This window comes from Aythya marila, assembly GCF_965140915.1.
Source record: "Aythya marila genome assembly, chromosome: 1".
NCBI classification, from domain to species: Eukaryota; Metazoa; Chordata; class Aves; order Anseriformes; family Anatidae; genus Aythya; species Aythya marila.
Genome location: NC_139042.1, coordinates 74,735,713 through 74,762,186, shown reverse-complemented (window position 1 = coordinate 74,762,186; position 26,474 = coordinate 74,735,713). Strand labels below are relative to the sequence as shown.

The 26,474-nt window shown below is 38.0% G+C and overlaps 1 protein-coding gene across 1 annotated transcript in view; it reads left to right on the top strand.

Annotated features, from left to right (window-relative positions):
* PUDP (pseudouridine 5'-phosphatase) overlaps positions 1-26,474 on the top strand; it is an 80,347-nt gene that overhangs the window by 8,512 nt on the left and 45,361 nt on the right. Inside the window, exon 2 of the mRNA XM_082783426.1 lies at positions 19,132-19,350. Within this exon, the coding sequence (XP_082639552.1) occupies positions 19,132-19,350 (219 nt within the window). The remainder of the gene's footprint in view (positions 1-19,131; positions 19,351-26,474) is intronic.

The window sequence follows — 26,474 nt, the reverse complement described above, 5'->3', positions numbered from 1 at the left end:
GCAGCTACATGAGATGCCACTGTGGGCCCAGCTCTGCAGCTCTTGTTCTGACTAGTTGCAGTTCATTGGCATAGCCTTGATATAAGTTGGCTAATTGAACTTTGGAGAGTGGAATTCTTAATTCTTTGGAGAGTGGACACCTTAATTTATCTCTGTAGAACAATGAACCAGCCAAATTCTGCTCTTGAGTTATATTGGTATATTCCTCCAAGAGGCAATCTTATTCTTGAATATTTGATAAAAGTTTCTGTTGTTGTTGTTGTTTGGGGAGAGTGTTATTATTTTAAACAATTTATTATCTTTTGTTTAAAATGGCAACAGACTTATAATGGTAATGTTCATTCTCACAAGATGATCATTGCTCTTTTAAAGATGAGGAAACTATATTAGCTAAAAACACAAAAGCAATTATGCTAAATATCCTCTCCTTTCAGACTTGGTATCTGTTGCTCTACTTATGGACAACTAATTTTCATCTGGACAGTATAGAGCCTGCTAGTACTTGTTGCTGATTTAGTTCTGTGTTTCTGTACCTCTCTGTATTGATCATAATTTCTATCACAACACTACTGAGCAGCACTGAACCAAGAACATTTTTGTATCTTATTAATGATTCTGGCAGAGATTCCTGACCTTGATTTTTCCTTTTGTTTCCCTATATTGATGATGATGTTAATAGTAATAATAATAAAACCAGTGTTCCTACCCAGAGTTTATTGAGGTACTACTACTGACCTTTATCAAGATATTTTTCAGCACGGAGGTGGGAAATAACCGTACTTTTTTATTTATGTCATTTTTTGACTTCCTTTTCTTCAATAACCAGGAAGGAATGTTTGTCTCTTATTTTTCTCCCCCATTCTCTTTTGAGGCGTATTAAGGTTTTTTGTTTGTTTGTTTGTTTTTGTGTTTTTTTTTTTTTTGTTTTTTTTTTTTTAAGTCATCAAATAACTTGTAGCAGACGTCTCTTGAAAGCTTTCCTTTGGGCACCAGTTATGTATCATCACTGCATATATTACTTTTTTCCTCTGCTGCTAGTTTTCCCTCTGCTGTGCTTATTGAGTGGTTCTTCTTGTGAGGATAACACAAGACAACTGAAAAGAAAGCCCACTTTATTATTTGTCAGCCAAGTCTTTCTGTGTAACATTTTTAGGAATTTACTCACGACCTTTATCCTGTGTCGTAAGTACAGTGTTACACAGTACCTCCTTCTCTCAGCTCATTAATACTCGCTCTCTGACCTGGTTTAATAGTTCCAGCAGCCCCTGTGTAACCTTTGCTCTCCAAGGATATGCGCTCGTCCTTTGCTTGCGGGTGCTGAACTGACTGGGTTTGCTGCCAAGTAGCTCTTGTTCGCTGCTGGGCATTGATCATCTGCTCTGCATAAATACCAGTTCGCTCATGTTCTCTTTCACAGCATGGCCATGCAGTGTGATTGGATGCTTGTGTCAGGGCGTCTTCTTGGACACTGTCTTTGAAGCTGTGTTCTGTTTTATCCGCTGTAATGTAAACTGCCACATATTTGAACTATAGACCCTTATTTGATTACTGAGCAGTCATCAGAGGAAGTGTCTTTCTTAGACTGGGATGTGTTATGAATTTGACACTGGTAATATTCATTCAGGAACATCTCTAAGGAAAAGGAAAATATATTGCAGTTACACTGGGAGAAGAATGGAATGAAAAATAACATAAATTTATTATTATTTTTTTTTAAAAGGGATTATAGTGTACCAGAAAGGTGGGAGAAAGTAATGGATTTAAGGTGAACCACAAATAAACTGAGATATAATTTCATTTTAATAAATTGTTGTATGGGCAAGATTTTTTTAATGGATAAATGTTATTGTAATTTACATACAGAAAGCTCCCTTGACTTTCCTGTCTGTTCAGGGTGGAGAGTAGGTGCATGAATGACTGTAGATTTACATAACTTCTGATACAGGGCCATTGCTGCAAGAAATTACACCACGTGAAATGATGGATCTTTTTATGCTAGGACTTAATCCTCTCTGTGGCATTACATTGGACTAACAAAAAGTCCTTTGCTTTTCGGCTCAGGGGAGATGGAGCTGCAAAGAGCGTACTGCAGTGCAATAAATTTATAGTCTTTAAAAATTAAAAACAATATTTCCTGGGAAACATATCTCAGGAAAATGAAAATATTTAGGCCACTAAGGTGTTGTAACATATCTAATTGCTACTCTGCTGTGTAATAACTTGCATTGTTATTATAGTTGTAGATCATATTTTTGTGGTATTTATCTTCCTCCCTTTTTTAATTTAAGCTTCTTTATTTTCCATGGACGAAGACATCTAAGAATAAAGAGCAAGGAGTAGCGCTGTGATTCTATCATGTCTCTGTTTGTGTGTTCTAGAACTCTCACATTTTTATGTGGCAGTTGGTTGCAAATTGTACACTGTTGTAAAATTTAGTTTGTTCAAATATTCGATTCACCACTGACTGTGCATAATTTACTGTTTAAGCTGACTTTGCCTTTTTCTAAAAGTAACTGAACTTTTCCCTGCCCATCTTTTGAAACTTGATACAGAGCAGGTAATTAGCCCACTCACTTGGAAGTGCTGTAGAAGAGCAAGATAAAAATGAAGCTTTAGGTCCTAGAGGGTTAGGTTAGAACTCTGAATTGCCCTGATGGGAGAGTTTACTGGCATCTGCTGTAGCACCATGACTGTTGTGCGGTCCTTTTTTTCCTGGAAAGCAGGGTGGTGGAGAGAGGAGGTAGTCAACGCATGCTGGGCAAGACTTGGCATGCATCCCGAGTGCTTCTTGGTCTCAGGGTTCAGAAGTAGCCTGTGAGTTCCTAAATTGGACCTACAGTTGTAACCATAGGTATTAATGGCTATCTTAACAACACAGAAGAGTTCACCCAAAGAAATTCAGAATATTTCAAGTAGTGTGCTTCTAGTTTTGAAATTTGCAGTGCTCTACAAAAATTTACAGTGCCTAGGTAAAGCTTTAGAGGTAAAGGGAATGTCTTTTTGTGCATGTGTTATATGTATGCAAAAGAGAGGATATCTTCCACTTACAGTAACTGTTAAGTTGCAAAATGCCTTAAAAATATGTCAAAATTTTCACGAACAGGTTTCTTTCTGTAAGTATGAGTTAACAATAAAACTAGGCTCTACGACGCTAGGAATTAACTACTCCTTGGTTTTCCCTAGGCATAGCTCTTGGCTTTAAGAGTTCACATTTCAGAATCTGTGCACCTGGTGCCTGTCGGCATTACTCTAGTTAAAGCTGCCCTTTGCATGAATTTTCTACATCCCCACACACCCCCAGCAATTGTGAAAGGTGATTAAACTGTATTTGCATGTTTTTTTTTCCTCGCTTCCCTTCTCATCACCTCAATTAATTGAGAAAAGTCTATATATTCCTTATCAGTTTCTGCTAACAGGGAAAAAGAAAATCCGTATTGTAAGTTTTACAGCAAAACCATGAAATTTATTCCTCTGTTTATCCATGCCCATTTCTAATATTGTAGTCATAACATGGAATAGATTCACATTTTCTTCCTTCATGCAGCTTTCATGGGACTAAAACAAATGTTGCTTTTTGACCCAAACATTTCTGTATTTATATGTAGAGAAAAGGAAAGCAGAATGCTTTTTTCCTCTGTGTCCTCTTCAGTAGAGATTTAGTTTACCTTTCACATGCACTTCTTTTAGCATCTTGCATACTGAAATTGTGAGCTTCAGTTCTCTGCTTTGTATTCTATATGTATGTACAAGAAATTATATTCTATTGATGTTCTAACCTTATTCCTAGATATATCTCTAAAGAATTAAAATAAGAAAAATACTGAATTTTCTTTTTTTCCACACTGTGAAAATTTTGTATTGATAATATAGACCCAGAAACATGAATCAAATATTCAATAAAATAGTTTCCAAAGATCAGTGATTAAAATATTGTTTAAACATACTTAATGGTAGTCTAAGTTTGAAAAATGTATTACCCACTTGAATTGTCTATAACAGGGCCTTTGAGGCATTTGTAGACTACCAAGGAAATGGTTGCACAGACTGATGGTGATGCATTTTGATGACTTTGGTAGTGACAATATAACTGCTTCCCATTTCCAGTTCAGGATTGAGTTTAGCTTCTCTGACAGTCCATAGAGGGAGCAGAGCTCTCAATACATTATATGTTTTCTAGAATTAGTGATAATTATAATAAGGTAAATGGCACTGTCAGAAGAAATCTCTTGCCTTAAGGAAATAAATTTAATGTTTGTATCATCTCTTGTTATTTATTTTTTACTGGAACAGTTTTAAAGCTCTAGAAGTTACAGGTTCATAGCAGAAGTGATAACAGGCTGACAGACCTGTGCCACCACGAAATATGTCAACCTAACAAAAGAAAAAAAAAAGTCCAGCTTCTTAGCTTTAGTGACTAAAACTGCTCTTTGCTTTTTAGACTGTGCACTGCAGATATGTTTAACAATATTCAGTTCTGTTTTCTTTGATTGCAACACTTAATACAATTAGATTCTGTAAATTTATTTTAATAGTTGGATTTGCTCTTGACAAACAACAACAAAAAAGGCTTTTCAGCTTGTGGATGGAATAGCAAATTTGCATTTTTGTTTTCAATCTCTTTGAAAACTACTATCCAGAAATGGTTAGAAATAGCCTATAGGGTATTTGTCTATTTTCAGAATATAAAGGCCTTTGGTGATCAGCTGTTTTATTATTTGGCAATGTGTATGCCTTCTCATTCTTTTACCTTACATTCAGGAGGCATGAAAGTCACCCCATTTGGCTAGATATGCAATTTTATATGTCTAGGACATGCAGTTGTGCTTCTCATGATTTCAAAACGTACTGGGTCAAATTGCTTTAGGATTCATCTTTTTGTCTAAAAGTCATTTAAGTTCCAGTGGCTCAGCTCAGTGTATCTGATAAATGGAATGGACAATTTTATTTTGCTGATTATAAGCTCAATTTTAGATTAACCAGGAGAAAATTACCAGAATGAGCTCAGGGAAGATATAATGAACAGTGTCTGTTAAGGATGGCATTTTCTAGAGTTATTTTATATCCAGATGTAAGTAACTTTTGCTTCATTCTAGATTTTGTGTTGGATCTGTTTGGATGCAGCTGAATACTGCTGTTCCTGAGCACTTTCATAGTTACTATATATTTAAAATACTTTAGAGTAGAAAGCCAAGAAGTAAAGCATTGTTTCTTGTATTCCTCTTCTGACCGTTAGGGGATGAATGATACATTGTTTGGAGTTTAGAAAATAGGTAAAGAAGTCTACTGAATAAATGATATGCATTTAAAAACAATCAGAACAAACAGTTGATAGAATTTTGGAGGAAATCTGGAGCTATTTAGGACTCAGCACATGCTAGCTATTCCACAGTAACTGCCAGTGCACTTTATCTCGACCTAAAGCTAAGGAGGCTTACTTCTCACGCTTGGTGTGGGGTCTAGGCACATAAATAGTAAAGCCTGGATAGCTATGTGATAGTAAATATATGTCCTGGCCTGATAACTCGCTTCTATTTAAACATATCTTACATGTTTGCAGGACTCAGGCTTGGAATAGGAGACGTGAGATGTGTGTTGAAACTGTTCTATATTCTAATAAGTAATTAAGATACAACTAGAAAGCTGTTTTACAACTGTGTTATTTGAAAATTGCTTCTTCCTATGCAGATAGAGAAGACTAATACAAAACCAAAATGTTTTTGTTTGTTGTTTGGTTGTTTTTTGAACACAAGTGATTTCTTGTAATAACAAGAAACTACAGAGAACTTTATTTCATTCTTGTCATTACCATGGAAAAATAAAAGCACCATTTCTTTAGGACAGAATGGAACGAAGTTGCATAGGTGATTCTTATATTAATAACTTTTAGCAGTTATTTTTACCATACCTGTTCATCAAAGAGACTAATTTTTTTCCTGCATTTCCTTAAAATTCTCACCATTTTCTATTCAGCTGTCTGCAATGCACCTTTAGAAACAATCTTCTTATTTACAAGAAAACTGATAGCAAATTGTTGCTGTGGAGCAATGGATTCTCTTTTTGTAAATCTAATTTCAGGTTGGTTACTATGGAGTTGGAAATGCATACCTTATTTAAGGTATTTATATGTAGAAACAGTGAACTTGATTGTTTCTTGCTTGTACCATTGTAACCTAATTGATTTTGGTAGATTTGTTCTTAATTTTGGGCAGAGAGAGAAAGACATTGTTTTTGGTGTTTTTTGTTGTTTTTTTTTTCTTGCTTTTTTATTTTTTTTTATTATTTAGAAGAAAGGAAATTGGGGCTGCTTTTGGAAGGAAAGTAAAAATGCTTCTCTTACATATTTACTGAGTATGTACTTTGTCAGCCTGTCTTCTGTAAGTGTTGCTGCAGTAGGACTAAGCACACCCCAGTGAAATAACTCCTGCATCAGGCTTATTAAATATCAGCCACAGGAGGGTGAAGCTACTTGTGAATCAAGATGTAAATTTTGAGCTCTGCTTGCCAAACTGAGGTAGAAGGGAAGAAAGATTGAGTGAAAATGGAATGACGATTAGTACAGTCATATGTTTTTATTAAATATGTTTTTATTTTTAGCACGTTAATCACATGGAAGAATGAAATGAGGGACTAAAGTTTCTTGCACTGTTTGAGTCTCTGAACACGTATTTTTTATTTCATTTACAGGATACACAGCCGTGTTTTTTGTAACTCTAACCTGTCACATTCTTAAAACACAGTTATAAGATAACATAACATTTCCATTATGCCCAGAACCACTCTCTAGGAAAGTAAGATGCAGCCTCTGCCCCTTTGAGATAGCTGAAAATACAACCTTAACAGCTACTGTCAGAAAGTCTTCTTCCAGCTTTATATTTCTCCTGTAGTCCTTGTGTAAATTGGGTCTGTTAGTGAGGTTCTCTGTCTGCAACCTTTTGTAATCACTGTGCTCTTTCAGGATTGTAGCATGAATATGTTTTATGCCTTTTAATAAAGCATCCCTAATAGTAGGTATTTTTTTTTTTCACAAATGATAGAAGAGTTTAGGTTAAATGGATTTTAATGTTTGAAGACCTAATTCTGGTTTACAATTAGCATAATGTAGAATCAGAGAATCATTTAGGTAGGAAAAGACCTCTAAGATCATCTTGTGCAACCTTTAAACTAGCACTGCCAAGTCCACCATTAAACCTTGTCTCTGAATATATGCCATAAAGTATCATAATACTGGCCTAGTTTGATCCAAAAACAGGACTTGAGAAGAGAATCTGTTCTCAGTCACGTCTTCTCTGCCAGGAAATGCCACTCTGAGAAAAGATTTAAAAGCTAAAATATTTTATTTGGAAGTTGGGACTGTGTCCAGTACATCCATGTTTAAGTACCTGATGTGTGCCAAATTTTAAATCTCTGTAGCACTTCTACTAACGTAAAATTATTTTTGTGTATAGTGGAGGGAGATTGATGCTTTTTTTTTTCTTTCCCAAATGGAGATCCCTGGGGTGGTTTCAAACTGAGCTAGTTTTAATCCATTTTACAGGTAATTTGCATTGAATATATAATTTTGAAACGTCTCCGTGTCTTACAGGAACTGCAGTGGATGCCTCGTATTTGCTTTTCTTGTTCAGTCTTCCTGATCAGTCTGTATCTGCAATTTTAAGTGGACTTTGTATGATGGGAGGTAGAGGTCTTGTGCAGATCACATAACCTACTGGAAGTTTTCAAAACCGACCTCTGACTGAGAGTATGCTTACAAGGTCTTCCAGCTAGTAGGGGCTAACATATTCACTATTGTTACTGTTAGTGTATACTAGTATTACTACCTAGATTTCATTCATACAGAGAGGCCGAAGATTTTCAGGAAAATTTCAAATATGTATCGGGAAGAAAACTGCAGCTCTTCAGTAGCATGGCATGGGCTGTCCTGAGAGTTATGGTGTGAACATTCATGAAGGAAACTAAGGGAATCCTATTAAAGAACTGTTATTGCATACTGAACTCTACAGGTGGCAATTTAGTGGGGAATAGTCATAGAGAGGCCTGGTACTGATGCAGTCGTACTGCAGCTGAGTGGCAGAAAGGCTTTGTTTCTTGAGAGTGGGAAGGGTTCCTCTTGTCATGTGGGGTGTCCTCAGCATGGGCTGGGGAGCTGACAGTGTTTGAGATCACAAAACTCAGGAACATTGCGGCATTTAGGTACCTCGCTTTCACTGGGGTGTAGTTGTTAAAAGCCTTACTGGCCAAGTAGTCCTCTGCTTCTGTCTGTGGTGTTAGGAAGAAAGAAGAGCTGATCCATGCCATCCATTGTCACAGGCCACTGTTAAACTTTGTGTGGTCCTGCCCTGGGTTGCCCGCTGACCTAGGACAGTCTGCTAGGGCCCACCTCCTGACTCCTCTGCAGTCTAGGGAAGGGAAAGGGAGAAAACTCGTGCTGTCACCACATGGGGTCTGTCAGTGCTTTGTGAGAAAGACCCCAGTCTCTCAGCCTCTGACGTGGGAGATGATGGTTGTGGTCATACGACTTCAGAGGGCCACGGTGGCTTGCCTGGGTAGATGTCCACACTTAGGTGGTGTGGGGAGAACCTTACACTGGTACCTATACCATGATTTTAAGGTTTCATCTGCAGTTTTCAAACAGTGGTTACAGCTCATAAACAATAATTTTCATTTTGCTCTGTCACACCTCCCACATGAATCTCAAAGGTCCAAATGTTTTTGTGTTACTGCTTCTAGTTGGGGTTAGGAGTTCTTAGCATACAGGTATTAAAGAGATCCTGCGATCAGGTCATGCACTATTTGTGAAACTTTCCTCCAGACAGTAGGCAGCCAGCCAAGATCAAACGGCCTCTCTCTTGGAAAATCAGGCACATTGATGATGTTTGTTTTTTTCCTCTTAAATGTTACCTCCACAGAGATATTACTCTATCAGTAGATTTACTTCAAATTTTTTAGACACTCATGAGTGGAAGGAAGAGATTAGCTTTATTAATCTGTAGTCCTTTACACATCCCTTGTGGCAGTATATTTTTGACACATTGCTGCAATTAAGGTTAGAACATTGTTCAAGGCCACACTGGAAAAATATTTTTCTTTTCTATTAAAGTCACTCTGTCTTTTGAAATGTTTCCACTATTTAGGAAATTGGGTTTTGGGGCTGTATTCCAGAGAGTGATTTAGAGAGATGTAACACTGGAAGTCAAACAAGTTGAATTCCCAGCTCGCCTGAGTCTTCATATATACGTAGTCTCCTGGGCAAGCAAAAGCTTTTTGATAATAAGGAAATCAATATTTGAAGACAACCGTGGTGTGCTGAAGATAATTTTTATTTTGGTCTTTTTTTTTTTTTTTTTTTGTCTTGTAGGGAGGGATAACATTTTCTGATTCTTTTCCCCTGTCTTGAAGACTTTTCTTTTTCCATTGTTGTGTGCTTTTAGGTTGCAGGATAAACAGACCATTTCTGGGTTGTTTGTTCAGGGAAGGTTATGTTGTAACTTTTCCTGAAGGAAGTACATCTTAATTAAGTAGATAGATTTGGTTATTTTTCTGCTGACTTCAGTAACATAGTGACCCTTTTGCTTTCATCTACCTTGTGTGGTAATTTTATCTCAGTGCCTTGGAGCATCTCATTTCAGAACAGCTTTTTAAACCCTGTTTTGCTTTCCTCAAGTCAATGAGCTGTTGCTGCATGTCAGCAATATATCGAGAAGAAGAGAGACCCCTGTGGCGAGCGGCCGAGTTCCCTGTAAGTATGGTGTAAGCCGTGCTTCCAGGAGCTGCTGGTGGTTGCTCTTCTGGATGAAATAGCCCTTGCACAACACTGTTGCCCCATTTAGTCACTCAAATGGCAGTGTAACTCTTACCCAGGTCAGCCTTCTCATACACATATTGAAAAGCTAAGTCATTGCCAGCCACAGGTATTCACCCTAGCAAGCAGGCCGGTGTAGGTACTTTGTCAACTGCTGCATGCATAGGTGTTCTTTTCTTTCCAATGGTTAAGGGCCTGCATGAATGCCTGAGAGTGAATCAGTCAGTTTCGATGAATCAATAGCTTTTCTCCTTTTAAATTAATTTGGTGTTGTCACATAATTGATGTTTAGTAAGTGTAGTTTGGAAAGTTTTTAATTAAGTCGTATATATTGCCGTCTCTTTCAGATGGGGTTCCCTCATTTACCAGAACTGAAGTACCGACTTGTCTTACTTTCTCATGTGCTTCGCTGTATTGCTGGTGGACTGTTTTTTTTACAGCTCTGCATCAGAAAAGTATTTGCATGGCTTATTCTTGATCTGTTTCTTTCAGTTCCCTGTGGCATTAAGAAGAGTAAGGTGCATATGTGAATACAAGATAGCGTTAAGATATCTGCTTTATTAATGCGAGCTAAGAGCATTTTGAATTTGTTCAGCAGCTTCTTCCCTGCCCCACAGAAGTAAAATGTTTCCTTGCATACAAAATTAGAAATTGGCTTCCTCTGTAGCTACCATGGAAGAATTCTCCCAGCAGTAAAAGCCCAGAGGGGCAAATATGTGATCCTTGTTTGGGAACATTTCTATGCAGCCATTATTTTTTGGACACTAAACTTACTTTCCTTTTAAGCCTGTTAGCAATAACTTGAATTTGTGGTAGAATGTCTCATATCAGAGAAGAGCAAGCCTACTGACAGTGCTTTGAGTGAGTTAGCCAGTGGCGGTGTGTTTCTCTGGACTTAGTGAAGTAATCGCTGTGTAGCATATTCGTATATCCTGGAGTGTACTTACATTAATATTCAGTACAACATAAATAAGAAAGATTTGCAAAAATTAAAGCTCCAAAGCAGACTTCTGCCTGTTTCTTACTTAAATGAATAATGGATCATTTCACTGATTTTTTTTTTCTAAGTGCTAATCAAAAATATAATGATTTGCAAATCATTACTCAAATTGGAGCAGTAATTTTAATTTTCAGCAATTATAGTCACTATTTTTTCTTTATCTTTCAGAAGTTATGGTTTATCAGTCATGTAAAGTGGTTTACTGAATAGCTAGCTTCTGATTTTGAATCAGCCTTTATTTGGTGCTTGCTAGTTATTTTAATATAGGTTTTACCTTCCTTAAGTTCCAGGTAACAATAAGATGAACTTAGTACTGTTTATGAAAGTAGATCAGCCCAAATGTATTGGACACAAATACTGCAGTAGGGTTTCCTTTGACTGGTTTGCTGGGTCAGGCTGTTTGGGTTCAGCCTGCAGGCTGGGGACACCAACACCCCCTGCCATGAAATGGAGGCACAGCTCAAATCGGTTGGCTGGGCAAGCGGAGAAGCCGTGTTTGTTTCCTTCAGTGACAGCGACTGAAATGGGTGTCCCTGTAAGCTGGTAAATGTAACTTCATTTTTCTTCATAGGCAAGCTCATTTGGAAGGAATGCAGCAAAGTATAGAGCATTTCTGTTCCTCATGTCCACAGGAGGCCCTCTTTGCTAAGGGGATTCAGCCCACATCCCTTTGATGAGCCCTTAAGTCAACAGGCTCCAGGCTGATTTGGATTCACTGACTATCATTTACCTGTTTTACTGTTTTAAAGGCAGCTGATGCCTTTAAAACGCCTCCTCCCCCCATCGGTTTTGTGCGTGACTGTGTGTATCATATATAACAAAAAAATCTCATGGGATGTTAGGGAAGTAGGCTTAGATCCTAAGGATAAGATTGAAAGGCTGAATCTCATTTTCTGGACAGTGCTGTAACAGTTAGGCTATTGTGCAAAAAGTAATTTCTGTTGCCTGCCTTCCTCTTCCCTGCTCTTGCTAAGCTGCTGTAAGTGATTTTGAGGTCAGCTGTTAAACTGCTGTTTTTTCTCCTTTTAGGCGTCAGGAATAGCTGTAGTTCTTGCATTTTTAAAGTAGCTTTCACAGTAATGCAAGGGTGAATGGAAGGGTGTTGGGAGGGAACTGCAAGACTGACCTCTTGCCACAAATTGCAGGATAGAAGTCTACTAAAGGTTATTTATTTAAAAAGAAAAAAAAAAAATCTTAAAATTCTCCCTTTCCCTCTTCCTGATTGTTTTGCTAACTCAGGAGCTTTCATCTAATTATTCAGTGGCTCTGGGTGGTTTAAGCTCAGTTCTGCAGCTTCAGATCTGTTCTAGTGTCAGTTGTATAGTTTGATGAGTGTTTTTTTGCATAGTTAATGCTATTTTTGTCTTTCTTGTTTGACTGCTGAAGTCTTAAGGGGAAAGGCTCAGATTCCTACTGAAAGACATGGTAAAAGATAGAAAAAGAATGGGGAATAAGTTATGCACCGTGCTTTATTCAGTGGAATAGACTATTGCTCCTTCAGTGACTGGCTTTTATAATGCTGTTGAATTTCTATATTTTAGCAATCTGACATAATAAGTCTTTCTTTCTCAATTTTTCGAGATGGAGCTATAATCGATAAACTTTTTGTGGATAATAATATCTTAAATTATTTTTTTGGTTTAAGAAAATATTCCTTATTCCATTCCAAGTTTGCTGTTCAAAGGCCATTGGTTTTCCAGTCTTCTTTTTTTTTTTTTTTTTTTTTTTTTTTTTTCTTGCTTGCTTATCGAATGCACCAGGATCTGTGATAAATTTTAATGTGGTAGTAGCATCTCCTAAATTTTTTGACATACCATTTGGAAATACGTGTATCCTCAGTTACATGGACTTTTCAAGAACTGGTTCACCTCTGTGATCAAACATGCAAAGAGCATGTGCTGCCTGTGGGGAGAGGTGCTGCAGAGCAGTGGACCTGATGATGAATCTCTTTGGAGCACAGAGCCTTACCCAGAAACACCCCTTCCTGGCTTTTGTGCAGTGCTGAAGCATTTGTTATGTTCCTGGGTCTGACAGACTTGACACAACTGGCCAGTGAGCTGATCAGCTGCACCTTTCATAGGCTGGAGAGAGAAGGAGAGTGTGATTGTGAGTTTATGGATTTGTAGATGTCAGAGTAGGGGGCATGAAACTTGGAGGGCTGTTGTATAAGTTCTGCATGTGATAATTGACAAGACTTGACAGAATTGGTCTTTCTTTTGGGAAATCTGTCACTATTCTGTTCTTGCCATTACTGTGTTTAAATCTTATGTTCTTTCCCACTTCCACTGGTATAGCAGGAGAAGAAACACACCAAAGACTGTGTTATGTTTAAATTCAGAAATGAGAGAAAATGTAAACATGTATTATTCCTATAACTCCATGAGTAGAAGAAACATCTAATGCTTTCCACATTTCAACAATTGCATGGATTTGTTTGCAAGTTAAAACTTTGCACCATGCTAAATGTCACTGAGTTGTAAAAAGCACAGTAAAAACTTATATTCTGGTGTATAATTATATTTCTCTCTTGTACCACAACCAAGTATTTCAGTAATTTGTATAGCTTCTTACATTGTTGCATACGTATCCTGTGGGGTTGAAAGGAATATTGTGAAAGACTGCTAGGAATACAAAATCCTAGTAATCTGTGTGTTCATTCAGTATTCATGGTGACAAAATCTCAGGAGATTTTCTTATTCCTCGGCCAAAATCATGATAAAATGACTGACTGTGTTTGAATTTGCCTAAACTGAATACTGAAGATGGTTCTCTCCTACATAGTAAAGATCTGCTTTACAACTATGGACCTAATAAACCTTTTGCTGAAATGAAAAATTTCCTTTTACATAATCATCTCTCTATCCCCATCAAAATAAAAATCTTGTACAGTTTATATGTCCAGAATCAGATTTTGACTTACTAGAAAGTATCAAGTTCATATAACTAAAACTCTGTTTAGACTGTGTAAGCATTAATCATAGGCATATTTCATTAGGAAAATTCAGTGCGAAGATGGGCTTGGTTACTCAAAGAAGAACTCAGAACCGATGGCTAAGATGAACTATTATGCACAATAGCCACATCTCCTTCGTAAATTAGAGACTGTTCTAGATTTATAATAAAATTATTTGCATAAATTCAGAAGGCATATAAAAAAATCAAGTTCCTTATTCATTCATGAAGTGTCATGGTTTTGGCTGGGATAGAATTAATTTTCTTTGTAGGGGCTCATATGATTCTGTGTTTTGGATTTGTCATTAAAATAGTTTTGATAACACACCGGTGTTTTGTTTGTTGCAGAGCAGTGCTTACACAGAGCCAAGGCCTTTTCAGCTTCTTGTGCTGTCCTTCCAACGAGGAGGCTGGGGTGCACCAGGAGCTGGGGGGGAACACAGCCAGGACAGCTGGCCCAGACTGGCCAAAGAGATGTCCCATACCATATGGCAACATGCTCAGCAATAAAAGCTGTGGTAAAGGAAGAGGAAGGAGGGGATGATGAGAGTGATGGCGTTTGCCTTCCCAAGAAACCATTGCACATGCTGAGCCATGCTTTTCTGGGAGTGGCTGAATCTCTGCCTGCCGATGGGAAGTAGCAAATAAATTCCTTGTCTTGCCTTGTTTGCATGTGTGGCTTTTGCTTTAACTTGTAAGCTGTCCTTATCTCAACCCAGGAGTTCTCACACTTGTCCGGTCCTTTCCCCTGTCCCACCAGGGGAGTGAGTGGCTGTGTGGTGCTCAGCTACCTGCCAGTGCTAAACCGTGACACGAAGTTGTTATCTTCTGTTTTAAGCCATCTTCTTGTGTAGGTAAGCAGTTGATAAAGCTGCGGTTTATGTACTGAATTGATTGATGACTGCTATACCTCTAACCTTGGTAGATCTGCACTTCTAATTCTGACCCTCAGTGATGTGAACAGATCATACACTCAAGTTTTGCACTGTGGTCTGCTGCCAACTGACCTGTAGGCTTTTCTGAATGTGCGCCAGCATATTTTTATGCTGGATCACAAGTTGAGCAATCCAGTGCCTCTGTCATTCTTGTCACCTTATTTGTATTTATTGTGATTGGCTCTTACACACTGTAAACAGCACCAGTGGGGCTGCCTGTGCTTTCTGTATAGGAAAGATTGCTATAAAAATGACTACAAGATGATATGTGGCTAGGGAATGAATGTCACTCATTCCCAGTGAAATGTAGCAAGTGGATGGACAGTAAGTCATGCTGATGATGTCCTGTAAAAGGTACACCAAGGGATGAGAAATGGAAAGATGAAAAGTATTTTGAAAAGCAGAAGGGAATAAAGCTGAGGTTATACATTTACTGCAAGTTGCAGGGCCTAAGAAGTCTCGATTTTTCTACCTTCTGTCGGAACAGACCACTGCCACATGTGTCCTGCTGTTTTCTCAACAAATATTCCTGATGGGAGCTAGCAGTTGGGGCCAGATTCACTTGCTTAAATGTGTATGTTTACTACCATTTGGGATGCTGTAGGCATCTGGCTAAGCCTCCAGTTGCTCTTTTAGTCAGGTGCGAGTCTTGCCAATGTTCCTTTTTTAGTATCAGTGGATGGCTTGGACATACTAAGGTGTCTAAGATACTTACTAGTAGGCACTTTAACTGAATTTCTAATTCCTCTTGGTTGTTTTATTTTATCGATGTTTTGTATCTATCTGTGTGCATTAGATTTCTAACTGTATTGCAGATTTGCAGTAATTTGAAATTATGATTGCTTTCTGTACTTAGACTCTGATCAATCAGACATCTTATAGATTATTTTATGTTACAATGGGGGAAGAAACTAGCTTATCTTGTGTTTGTGTGACTGGTACCCCCGGCTGCTGACCTCTGGCAGGATGGTTAGCATAACCAGCAATAAGGCAAATATCCACAATATGTAAGCAGTCTGTTAATGTATACCCACCCCTGCCTCATTCCCTTTCCCCCTCTCTGGCCCCAGGCTGTGAGGACACCCACTGTCAGGGTGCTAAGGGCATTAGTGATATCAAGACCCAGGTGCTGGGTCACCAAGAGAGCATGGGGGACACCCACTGAGAGGGTGGTGAAGCCCATCAATGTTATTAATACCCAGCTGTTGGATCACCAGTATGCAGTGAGACCCATCCTGGAACAGGGAAATGTGACAGCACAGAGAGCACTGGCTGTAAATAAACAGCTACAAGCACTGGGTGGGACTTAGTCCAGAACTGCTGGAAGGCAGCAAAACCTGTGGTCCCAGTGGCCTCCACCATTGTCTTCTGCCTCTGGGGACTGAATTAGTGACTTGTGATCTTTCATGAAAGCTCCGAGTCTTGCTTGTGATTGTCATGCGCTGGTTGATAAGAATTTGACCTGATCTGTAGAGGGGCCATCCAGGTGGCTGAAAACCCCATGTAAATGAGAACCTGGAAATTTTGTGTAACTATATGCTAAGCTAAGAGATAGAAATTATAGATAATAAGCTATGCTGATTGTTAGTTTAGTTTTACGTAATAATAAAACTCCAATTATAACCACAACCCTGTGGCCAGTCTTCATTCTGCCAAGGATCCCTAAAGGACCTGCCTGTCCTCTGTAGTGTTGCTTCACATTTTGTTAACCAGTTTTTTGATGTTCCTCTATTTGAATGGGAATGGGAAGTCTTGAATTGTGTTTAGTTACTGCTGTCTATTTATAGGGTGGATGTAGAGATTTTGCTTTCCTCAATCAAAAAGATTGTTTGTCATTATCTGTTAAATGTATGCAGGAAGTGTGTCTTTTCCAGAAGTGGTTTCCTCAGATTCTGATTGGTGATTAAGCAGCGTGTGTGTTAGTGTGGATGTAGTTTCCAGATTTCAGTTTTTATTCATGTGCTGTAGTAGAACATGTCTGTTTGAGCAAGTAAAATAAGGAAAGGAAAGAAAAGGAAGTCTTTCTGAGAATTTGCTTGTTTGAGCATTTATGTTGCTTTAAGCACATGAGCAATAAGTGAGACTAGCTCACATTTAAATTAAATATATTCACTGATTATTTGTGTGTTGGCCATATTTTGCTTATTTTTATATAACACTTTGATCAGAGTTGAGAGAACTACATTCTAACACAATACAATTAGGATAAGAATTAATTATTTTAATATATTTGACTCAAAGCTGGTCATGAGTGCTCTTCAGTCTGCAAACTGCATACCATTATTTTTAGGTCAGCAATCTGGACAGTGTTAAGCCTTTTTTTTTTTTTTTTGAAGAAAAAGAATTCAGTTCACAAGTCTGGTATCTGATATTTAAAATGCAGGAGGCTATTAAATTAATTAGCTATACAGTTGAGTCATTCACTTTCAAATAGGTTAATGTAATAATTGTACAAATGGATAGGAAGATGTTCATGTTCTACAATTTTTTTTTCATTTCCTTGTTTTGTTTTATTTCTGCGTAGTTTGATATATAATGTTTAATAGGATGAGGATTAATTTTCAGTTTCAATTTACAGTTTAGGGTCAGAGTTTTATGTCCTTAACCTGGTGAAGGAAAATCAATGCATCAGAAAAAAGGAAAGAGAGAACCGTGAATTTTTAAGTATTATATTCTTAACTAACCGTCTCAGCTTGCTGAGAGTACCACCTGGCAGTGTCAAGCAAGCAGTTGGTTGTTTTTTTCTTCCTGGTGCTAGCCGGCTTAGCAGTTTTCAAAGCCAAGTCGCTTGTGTCTCTTCTGATTCAGAATGATGCAGTGGTACATTTCATGTGTGTTTCATGGCTCTCAGGTTACTCCTGACATTTCTTCAGTAGATGTAGCTGTTTGAGAAGCATTTGCATACACTTGTATAGGTCCTATTGTTATTTTTCTCTCATTTTTAAGCAAAGAGGCTTTTGTGAAATGTTCGCTGCCCTGTTAAGCATCCCAGGCAGGTGTGTTAGTTCTCTTGCTGCTCCTTTGGCTCAGCATCCCTCCTGAAGGGGAAATGGAGGGAGTGTTCTGGCAGGTGGTAGAGCGTGTCTTCTGCACTTTGTGTGCTCACACGATGATACGTGTGATGATGTTTCCCATTTCATTTCAGATCGGAACCATCTGCTGATCTCAGGAGAAGCAGATTACTGTGGTTAAGCAGTGTGCATTTTGTCAGACTGCAGGGGAAGATCTTTGGGTGTATTGTAGTCATGTGCTCTGCTTTTCTTTCTTCGCTCTGTCCTTTTCATAGTAGTGATGTTAAAGCTTACGATTCAAGTTCTGTTGCCTACTTGTTATGTATTCAGAAAGTAAGTCAACGTGCTCATGAATAATTTCACTATTTTATTTTCCCTATTATGATATTTTTACATGGCAAAGGACATGAAGACAAGTGAAGTCCCTGATCTCTCTAAACAAATCTCATAAGTGCAGTTCCTTTCTTTTCTTGCTTTTGTCTTTCGTTGTTTAAGTGATAATAATAATAAGCATACCTTTAGAGATACAGAAAGCAAAGAAATGCATGAGAAGGAAATTAAAGGATGGTTAACAACAGTTGCTTTGTATCAAAGGAGACCACTCAAAAAGATAAACAGACTGGTAGAAAAGCCACTGTTCAGGATCTTTGCTCAAGTGAAACCAAGTGTTGAAAGGACTTTTCTTCCTCCATTTGGTTTTAAATTAAATGTTATTGACCTTCTTTTTCAATGATTTGTTTCGAGGGAAGACAGAAAGGATTGTTTGCTGACATTTTTTTAAAACAAATGAGTTCAGAAACTGAAAGCACCTTTCACAGTGAAACTGATAGTTTCACTGGCAAAACTCAGCCTGAAGTTTACTCTTGCCAGAACCCCTCTGGAAATACAAGTGGGGGTGTTCTCCTTTAGTAATCACATGTAAATGCAGAAGTGCCAGCAACGCTGTAATAATGACTGTAGTGTCTTTTGAAGGCACTCTGAAGCTTCCGTTCATAGACACTCTTAAATAGTTAATTAATTTCTTTTCAATTTACATGGAATATGTAATGACATCTCTGAGTACCAAATTTCCTTCCCTTCTTTTCTTGTTATACAAAGAATAAAGAGTATTTTAATTAAAGACACTGCCTGCTGACCTGTATAGTAGAGTGCCAGTGGGAAAGAAAGTTGATAGAAGAACAGGTCCAGGTAGTTCTTTGTTGTGACCCTCAGAAACCTTTTCTGAATGCAGATGTGACAGCTTGAAAAACCCAGGTACCTCTAAGGTGATCTTTGAAGTCTGCCTTCTCCTTGTTGAGTAAAGGGAGGCAATTTTGTCCATTTGGATATGCCCTCTTGTTTCTGGCAGATTGCTGTGTGACCATTTATGCCTTCCTCTTTGTAAGGTGGCTGCATGTGTTTGAAATCTTTTTTCTTATCATTATTTTTTGGCAGATACTGAGCGTCTCTATACAATGGTATTTGAAGAGATCTGTGGGCGTTTTGGAAAGAAGTATACCTGGGATGTGAAATCATTGGTCATGGGTAAAAAAGCACTAGAAGGGGCACAGATTATTCGAGATGTTCTAGATCTGCCAATAACCAAAGAAGAGTTATTACATGAAAGTAAAATGAAGCAGGAGAAGATATTCCCTACTGCTGAATTGATGCCAGGTACATTTCTTTTCAGTATTTATAAACTGCTTGTGGAATTATGTCAATGCTAACCAAGGCAGAGATTTTTAATCTACCTTCCTGTTAAAGGGTACTGAGTATTTTTTCCTGTTTACTTGAACAGCAGTTTTCTTTGTGTTTTAAAGAAAAGAAGAAAAAAAGATTATGTAAATATACACAAATTCTGTTTTGTAAACTAGATATTCTTTAGAAAAGTTGTTGGCAGCTGTGCAACTCAATTTAGTTTTCTCTGGCTGTGTGCATAAGCCAACTTTAAGCACAAACATACTTCTTGGTGTACAGGCAAATGTATGTGTCCGTGGGTTTTTTCAGGTGAGATTCATCTCTCCTAATTTGAACATTGAAACTTAAGCATGGCATCTGAGCCACCTGTGCTTCAGTGGAGAGGGAGGGTTTCTCTGGTTATCCTAAGTCAGGTAAGTTTAACCACTTCCTGAAGATACTTGTCTTTTACCAGTGGTTGTGCAGGAAGCCAAAACGAGTGGCTTAAACCAGGTGCCTCAATATAGGCAAGATGATGAATTCACACCACAGATAAGATTCATACTTCTATATTCTATTACATTTATGTGTGGGATGCTTAGAGAAAAATCTTCAGTCATATAAGAGAAGGAATACTAGAAACTGGAATTGCTGTTGGCTTTTTGTACAATGTTAAACATCCTGGAGCAAATGTCAAAAATCTATAGGGGAAAAGAATGGGAAAGAGAGAGAAATAAAATATATCTGTATGTACTTTAAAGTGAGATAACTGTGTGTCAGTAAAATAAGTCCAATTTTTAGATTTTTTTCTCTTAGAATGCATGCTTGTTTGTCACAGCACATTAATGGTAATGTTTTAATTTTTAGCTGCCTTTTTATACCTAGTTTTATAATGCATTAAGAGGCTGAATGTTAAAAATATGTGTTATGTTAGGAACAAATAAAAGAAATAAAAGAATCAAGAACAAAAGGTGTAGTTTGGTAGCTTTAAGCACTTTAGCCTCTTGGGCAGCCAATTTATGTATATATCTTGCTGATCCCTTTTATATGCAGGATTTTTGAAATTGCATCTTTCTCTCTCATAGATCCACCTAACACTGTAAGCCTAGTTAAAATCTATATGGAAGTAAGAAAGATGGAGGGATTTGGTTTTCATTTTTCACGTCAAACTTCTGGGACTAACTTTGCACATATATTGTTTGTAAGACAAACAAAACACTTTATTCTGGGCTTAGAAAATGCCAGATGGACAGGTTGGTGATGGAAGTGTTAGGAGGCTCAAAGAAGAGCCATGGTAATGGAGCAGCACAAATAGTAGATGCCTTTCAGTAGATATTCCATGTCTGCTGAGGATTATGATAAAGTGGGTGAGCTGGCTTGAAAAGAGATGCAGAGAGATGATGGAACAGATTAACCAGAGGAAACATTAAGTTTTGCACTGTTCCTGACTTCAAAAAGTGAATTCTGTGCTCACTGAAGCTAGACTATTATAGGCAAAACAAACACAATTCTTACTGGGACAAGCATATGAACGTTTTTATCATAACCAGAATTGTTCAACTGGTTATCCTTTCAGTTTAACTAAATATATGTGATAACTCTCTTCAGGCAATTTTCTGAAGCAGAATTGATGTGAACTTAAATACTTTATGCTTACTGGCCACTATGGGGAGCAAAGGCAGCCTTGGTCAGTGAATTAATAACATTTGTACTTGGTAGCATTATATGAGATACAAGCTGAATTGCCATGAATTTTGAGAAAGACAGGTTAATGTCAGTAATCTAAAAAGAAATGGCACTAGCTACTTGGTATTTGTTTTATTTAAGGACTAACCTGTGCTTCAATCTGATAACCAGATTTTTTTAATCTAATACCTTTCTCATGTCTCTTGTGAGGATATTTATATAATCTTCGGAGGTTTATAGTCTCTTAATGTTCTTTAATTAAGAATGAACTTAATGCAGCTGTTGTATAAGATGTAAGGCTGTGGTGACATCTTGTGCTTACAGAGTTCTCTGACTAAACTTGTATTTCACGTTGTTGTAGGTAAATACCCCAAAGTAAAAGTTAATTGTCATGATATTTAATAATGGTGTAAGATGACTGACATGACCATTTTTCGGTAGTTAATAGGTAGGTGAGGTTCTATTTTCAATCCATTTCTACAGCTTTTCCAAGAAATAAGATTTAAATTTGGATTGATGGAGAACAGTGCTAAATGGTGACAAAAAGTATTTGAAAAAGTAACTCAAGGAAAGCAGCACTTGTTTCTGGACATAGAATGTGCTATGCACACGTTTGTGCCAGTAGTACAACTCTTTTTTTAATTTTCAAATCCAGTAAGTGACAGATATGTCAGCCATGGTTAGGGATGGTATGGTAGTTTTGCCTGACAGTGTGTATCAAAGCCATGCCACTCTATAATGGTTTTAAGAGACATTAGTGGATGAAAGTGCAAGCTGGAAGATTTCAGTATGGCTGAACTTGACTGGCAAGCTTCAATACATCAAGCTATGGTCAAGTACAAAGTTAATCTATGAAGAGGATGTATCCATTTCTAATAGGGACTTTTCCAGTATTTGTGAGTTTTTCATTGTTATTTTTAGTTCTGAAAGAATCCTAGGGTAAGCTAGTTTTGATTTAGTGTGGCAAGGAATTAATTCAAGACAGTGCTGACAAAATGACAGGGCTGCTGCTTGTGCTGCTTTTCTAAATATTTCTGTCAGAGTGCAGACATTGTTATCTGCAAGAGTAACATAGCAGACTTTTTGTTTCTGCAAACGTTGTACTGCATTGCCGGGAAGTAGATCATCAGAAGGAATGACAAGTGGAACAAGAAAACCATGCATATGTACATTTGCCTATACATGTCATGTATAGGTGTACTGGGGCTTAGCACAAACCCAGAATATACACACAGCCAGAAAAATCTAACTCAAGGTAACTCAGCTGCCAATAGCTACTACAATCATGTCACAGGTATGAAATTAATGCCGTTATTTCATAGCAGTCTGCACTTTTTGGCTCATCACCATCACAAGGTACAGATGCTTAAGGATTGTGTGCTCCTTTCAGAAGTTTTCCACCACTGGATCATCTTCCTGCTAGCTGGGATTTCTTGTTTGCAATTCCTGTTCGGCCAGTGCAGAATGTGATATGGAAACCATTTTCATATTCACTTATGGTTGGCTGTCTTTTGCAAGCATGAGGAAGTAATTTCATAGCTAAGTTTTAGTACCACATCAAGCCAGTCAGAAATTACAAAAAGAGAAGGAAAGAAATACAAGTTCCAGTGACAACTTATTTTAAAGCCTTACGTCTTTTTTTCTTGAGCAGTTCCATTCAACCAGCAGTCTAGTTTGCTTAGCTGTTGTTTCCTTGATTAATGTTTGTGCCCTTAACAGGTATACAACATAGTAGAAAGTCTGTTTTTTCTTTTCCTTACTATTATTGTTTTAATGGTAGGAAACTCTGGTGAGGCCATGCTGGTCTCAGGGAGCCTGTAATCCATGGAGATCCATCAATTAGCTGCAAACTGGGAACGATCCGGTCTGTTTGGCTGGTTTCAAACACTTCTCCATTGCAGTAAGTCCTGAAGAATTGCAACCCAAAAATGCTTTCACCAGGAAGTTATCAATACAGTTGCTGGAGGTGTTGAATTATGTAAAATTTAGAACTTATATTTTTTTCCATGGCTATATATGTGTCAGGATGTCCAGACTATGGCAAGATTAACTGGCTTGGTGAACAGGGAGACTCTATGCCAACAGAAGAGTCTTTGGCACTCTTTAGAGAGCAATAAGATGAGAAGATAGAATTCTTTATTAATAGCCAACTACCTTCCAATTTGGGGTGTAGGTTATTAGTTTCCATCTCCAGTTTTGTAGCTCAGTGAAAGAATAATGTACTATTACAAATAGCATTTTTAAAATGGTATCTCAGAACAAAAAAGAAACAGGTGGATATGAGAGATACATTTCCACAGTCTCATGAGATTCATGACAATTACACCAAGTGGTGGATAGCCCCACCTCCATCACTTTATCATCATAACAGCAGCAATGCTAAATTCACTTGAGGATTGAGAACGTGCAGATAATGAATAGTGCTGTGGTGATGGGCTTGGAGCTGTTGTAACACAACAGACTACATACAAACTGATTTAAATTTTATTTTTTTTTCCTTAGATGAACAGACAGCTTTTTATTGTTCTCAGTAAGATATTTTTCCTCTTTGGGTGTTTTTTGTGTTTTGATGCTGCTGAGGTTTTTACTGTAGAATTGCTTTTATGATCTTAAAGGATTATCATTGAATTGGCTAGAAATCCAATCAACTTGACAAAGCCCTGAGTGACAATGTTAGCTTTTCTTTGATTAAAAAGAGTGATGAAATCTTGAAGAGCTTAAAGTTGGGTCTGATATTATGTTCAGTGTAGTAACTGCAAATGATTTTGAAAAAGAGGAGCAGTCTTTTAATGTAGTTGCTATATTTATCCTTAAGATTTCCATTTGTGCACAACTGGACATAAATCATACAAGACATGCATAATGCATGTACATAGCTAATTTACACAATGCATGGTGCACTTTGGTTTCCTTTATCCATGTTCTCAGCAGTAAATCTTTTATTTCAAATACTTACTGAAACCTCACAGACTACTTGTTTTGTGTAATATGTTGCAGACTTGAATTTGGGTCTCTGAACTGCCTTAGTTTTGATGACCCTGAGGTCAGGTGTCCTCTGCTCTCATGCTGTTAGTGTGAGTAGAAAGCTAACTCTGTCTCTGGAACAGAGAATAAGGAGCAACACTGTGATAGGTGTATCAAAGATCATCTTAGGGGGAGTGCTGAAAGTCTGCAAAAAAGAGAGTAAAGTTGTATTTGGGCTCATAATTTATTGGCAAACTATGTGAAGAAAGTGCATGGTGACCAGTATACCTTTTCCAACAAAAATTTCAGTGATCAAGACAGTGTTGTCTAAACAATACAACTCTGTAGCCTTGTTTCTTCTGCAGAATACGCTGCATCTCAGTTAAAAGACTGCAAAAATAGTTATATTAGCATAGACTACATAGCATAGACAAGCTCCAAAATTACAGCAGGGGGTTGCATAATAGGTAAAATATTGTTAAATAGTGTTTAGATGTAATTAGTACATAGGAGGCATGCAAGGAAGATGAACAGGAGGTGTGGTACATGGTGATTTCATGAACGGATTTGCCCCTGAAAATGCCACTGTTTGCTTATTTGAGATCTAATTTTGAAGCTTAAGAGATAGCTTGTGAATTTTATTATACTAGCTTCCTGTGATCCTGTATACAGCCCATGTTCAAGAGAAGGCCCCGGGGACTTCCATTAATTTTTTAGGGGTTTTCTCATACATAGTTAATGTTCATCTTTTTAGGATTGTAATAGACGCTTAGGAAAGACTTTGGGATTGTCCCTACAGGCCTAGTATTTATGTGGTACTGTTCTTGCACTCTGCTTGCTGTACGCAAGCCAGCTGTATTCCTGAAGCCACAAGACTGTAGGATTTTGACCATACCAAGAAGACCATCAAACAGGGAATTTTCAGGTTAAGATACTGGCAGAGCTTAGTGTGCAATTGTCTGCCTGATGGTGTAGTTATGGTTTCAAGTGAATAGACTGCAGGCAGAAATATGAACAATGGAAAACATTCAACTGTTGAACTGAGGAAACAAATTATGGTTCACTGAAGTGGAATAAATAATCATTTTCCCCATCTCATATATTTGCCCTGTTTGTGATGAACATTATTTTCCTTTCTATCTCAAAACATTTTTATAGTCTACTAGAACACGTTCACACAAACTTCACTTCAGGAAAAGAGAAAAATATATATATATAAAATGTTTTATAAGACAGAAGTTTGGTTGGAAATCTGTACAAGGAAAAAAAAATAGAACAGCTTTATATTATCTCCATATTTGTCTGGAGGCATTCTGCAGGAAATAGATTTCACTCTGAAACTCCAGTAGTGATGCATGTTAAGAACAGTGTCCTGTGCAGTGGTAGACAAACAGAGGAAAAGGGATGATAGGGCAATTTGGAAGTATGCTGAATAAAGTCTAGCAAAAATGTGTATGTCATTTACCATTCTGAAATATCTTGTATGAAACAGGTCACATTTTTATAAAACTAAAAGGAAAATCAAAGTTTACTTTGTTTTCCATCAAATTGAGTTAGGTTACAGGTATTACAAATGTATTATTAATTTTTACTTCATAATGAATAATGCCATTTTAGTATAAAATGTGATAACTAAAAAGAGGAGATAACTGAAAGTGAGAGAGCAGTGCATATTGTCTTCCTGGGCTTCGTGTAAGGCCTTTGATACTGTCCTCCATAAGGTCCTCGTAGAGATGCTGTTGAAGTATGGGCTGGATGAGCAGACAATGAGGTGGATTGAAAAGGCTGACTGGGTAGCCAAGCCTGGAGGGTAGTGGTGAGTGGTGCAAAGTCTAGTTAGAGGCCAGCAACAAGTAGTATACCCCAGGGGTCAGTACAGGGTCCAGTCCTGTTTTAACACCTTCATTAACAATCTGGATGATGGGGTAGAGTGCACCCTCAGATGATATGAATTGGAGGGCCTGGCTGGAGGGATGGCACCAGAGGGCCATGCTGCCATCCAGAGGGACCCCAACAAGCTCGAGAGGTGGGTTGACAAGAATGTCATGAAGTTCAACAAGGAGAAATGTAGAGTCCTACACCTGGGCAGGAACAACCCCAAGCACCTGTGGCCACCCAGCTGGAAAGCAGGGTGACAGAAAAGGGCAAATTGAACATGAGTCAGCAATGTGCACTTGCTACTAAGAAGGCTAACAGTATTCTTGGCTGCATTAGGCCAAGTGTTGCCAACAGGTCAAAAAAGGTGATCCTCCCCCTCTACTCAGCTCGATAAGGCCACACCTAGAGTGCTGTGTCCAGTTCTGGGGCTCCCAGTACAAGAGACATACTGGAAACAGACCAATGTAGGGCTACCAGGTTGAACAAGGGAGTGGTGCATAGCTCCTTTGAGGATAGGCTGAGAGAGCTGGGACTGCTCAGTCTGGAGAATAGGAGGCTCGGGGGGATCTCATCAAGGAGTATGAATACCTGAA